Source organism: Penaeus chinensis, chromosome 7 (assembly GCF_019202785.1).
Source record: "Penaeus chinensis breed Huanghai No. 1 chromosome 7, ASM1920278v2, whole genome shotgun sequence".
NCBI lineage: Eukaryota > Metazoa > Arthropoda > Malacostraca > Decapoda > Penaeidae > Penaeus > Penaeus chinensis.
The window spans coordinates 7,002,188-7,004,687 of NC_061825.1; the positions used below are offsets into that span (position 1 = coordinate 7,002,188).

Sequence of the window (2,500 nt, forward strand, 5' to 3'; positions counted from 1 at the left end):
ATAAAAAATATACCATTTTTTATGAAGAAGAAAAATGCACTTCGGAAGACGGTGATCACACTGACGGCAGGTGACAGACGGGAGATGATGTTTATCTGATAACTGCCGGGTTGCTGACAATCCTTTGAAATAAAACGAGGCTAATTGAACATATCTCATTCAACCTCCAATCATCATTAGTTTCCCTCGTGCATATTCGCCTCGTTGGAAGAAAACGGAGGTTGGAAAACTGCATGTTCGTTATCATCATTCTTATCACTGTGACTATTATCGCAATCGTCAGTAGCGTTTTCATTATTATTGCGCTGATGTTATTATTGTTATTATGGTCATTACGGTCATTATCAATGTTATCACTGTTTATTGCAGAATCATTATTCTCGAAGTCAATATAATCATCATTTACATAACTATCATTATTAACATCATTACACCATTTACATTATTATCAAAATCATTACATCATTTGTATCAGATTTAACATCATTACATCACTTATATCATCATAAACATTACTGCCTTACCACATAATATCATACAGAACTATGATTATTTCCACTAACAAAAACCTTCGACCGAAGAAGCATAAAAAGTCGCCTGAATAAGTCGATCGAAGCGCCATAAAGAATTACTCACCAGGAAGATGAAGTTGAAGATGAATAAGACATATTTTAAGAAGTTAATGCTGCAGCAGCCTCGGTCTCTCGGGGCCTTTCTGTACGACGTGTCAGGTCCTGTGGAAGGGAAAACAAAAACTCTTTCAGAAAAGAAAAAAAGAAAAGTATCCATTCGAGAAAATATTCTTTGAGGAAAACGAAATGGAAGTTCTACTCTCGCAATTGACGAAAACACCATTCGCATTTAGAGAATTTCTTTTTTTTTTTTTTTTACCAGAGCTTACCACTAGTTTTCTCGAACTGTCATAACCTCCTACATCAACATGTCTGGCAACTGCTCACCACCTGTGTGCCATCTGTTGAATCCACTGTAAAAACCGAAGGCATGTCTGGCTAACCCGGAGTGTAACTTTAACCCTATATAAACAGATCGTCCAAAGGGCGCACATCAACCCTCCTTTCACAATAACTTCCTCTTCAATTTATACACACAAAAAAGCTTTGGGGGAAGAAAATATGCATGTGATCTTTAATGAGAGAGGGACTCCACAGCTTCAGATCCGGCGCTAAAAATACAGACATATAAAAAATTCCCCCTCTTACTAATGCATGACTTCATTAGCTCATGAATCACCCAGGTATCAAAATATAGGTATGTGGTAACGGGACACCCAACGCCAACCCCCAGCATTCACGGACCTGCTCGTTCTCCAGCGCGGGGACACGACAGCTCCATCTGCGGCGACCTCGTGTATGCATCTTTACTCTCTCGTGTTTAGTCCTTTTCTTCTAATGTCGCTTTATTTTCAGTTCGAGAGACATCGTTAAATAAATAGAGAATAGCAATTCCTGTTTTAATGCCATCCATATATACACACACACACACACACACACACACACACATATATATATATATATATATATATATATATATATATATAGGAATCCCATTACCGACTGACTCTCCTGTTTTTAGTTATTTTCTTCTAATGTCGCTTTATTTTCTATTCGAAAGACATCGTCAAACAAAAATAAAAATAAGCATTCCTGCTTTAAAGCCACTCACTAGCAACAGAACGATTGTGTTCTAACATAGTAGTGTAAGTACAATCCCCGAACCGCCCTGCATGTGCGCGCGTGTGTGTGTTTATGTACGTACGTGCAGGCTCATGTCTAGTCCGTCACATGTGGGCGTATCTGTGAATGACCTCTCATTGGACGCCTTCTGAATGCAGCGTTCGCAGTGATGAGCGCGGATACCAGAGCCCGACGACACGACGGTACTACAAACACAAGGAGAGAAGCTGTGTTGAATTTTGCAGTGTAGAAGTGAGGCAACATGCGTGCTTCGTGATATGGAGCCCCGGGAAATGGAGTAGGCCAGTGACACGTTAAACTTACAGTGCAGAGGAGCAGCATTGCCCACACTGTCACTCTACACTGAATCAACAGGAGGTGGGGGAGGAGGGGAAGGAGAAGAAGAAAGAAGAGAAGAAAAGGAAGAAGAGAAGAAAGAAAAAGAAAAGGAAGAAGAATAGAAGAAAGAAGAAAAGAAAGAAGGGGAGGAGGATTGGAAGGAAGAGAAGGAGGAGAAAGAAAAGGAAGAAAAAAAGGAGATGGAGGAGGAAGAAGAGGAAGAGGAAGAGGAAGAGGAGGAGGAGGAGGATAAGGAAGAAGGAGGAGGAATCGAAAAGAGAGAAAAAGGAGGGAGTAGGACCGCGTATCAGGTTCCGCAGCAACTGCGACCTCCCGAAGGCGGCGCCGGGCGAGCGACACCTGCACCGCCAGGAACATAGGGGAGTATGTCACGCCAGGTATATATTACTACCCCGCGAGAGCTTGGTAACGCCCCTCCGTACCCTCTCCCATACCCCGCCCTCTGC

At 41.9% G+C, this 2,500-nt stretch overlaps 1 protein-coding gene across 1 annotated transcript in view; it reads right to left on the reverse strand.

Annotated features, from left to right (window-relative positions):
• Positions 1 to 2,500, reverse strand: part of LOC125027020 (CD151 antigen-like) — a 49,789-nt gene that overhangs the window by 6,855 nt on the left and 40,434 nt on the right. Inside the window, exon 2 of the mRNA XM_047615633.1 lies at positions 637 to 734. Coding sequence (XP_047471589.1) covers positions 637 to 734 — 98 coding nt within the window. The remainder of the gene's footprint in view (positions 1 to 636; positions 735 to 2,500) is intronic.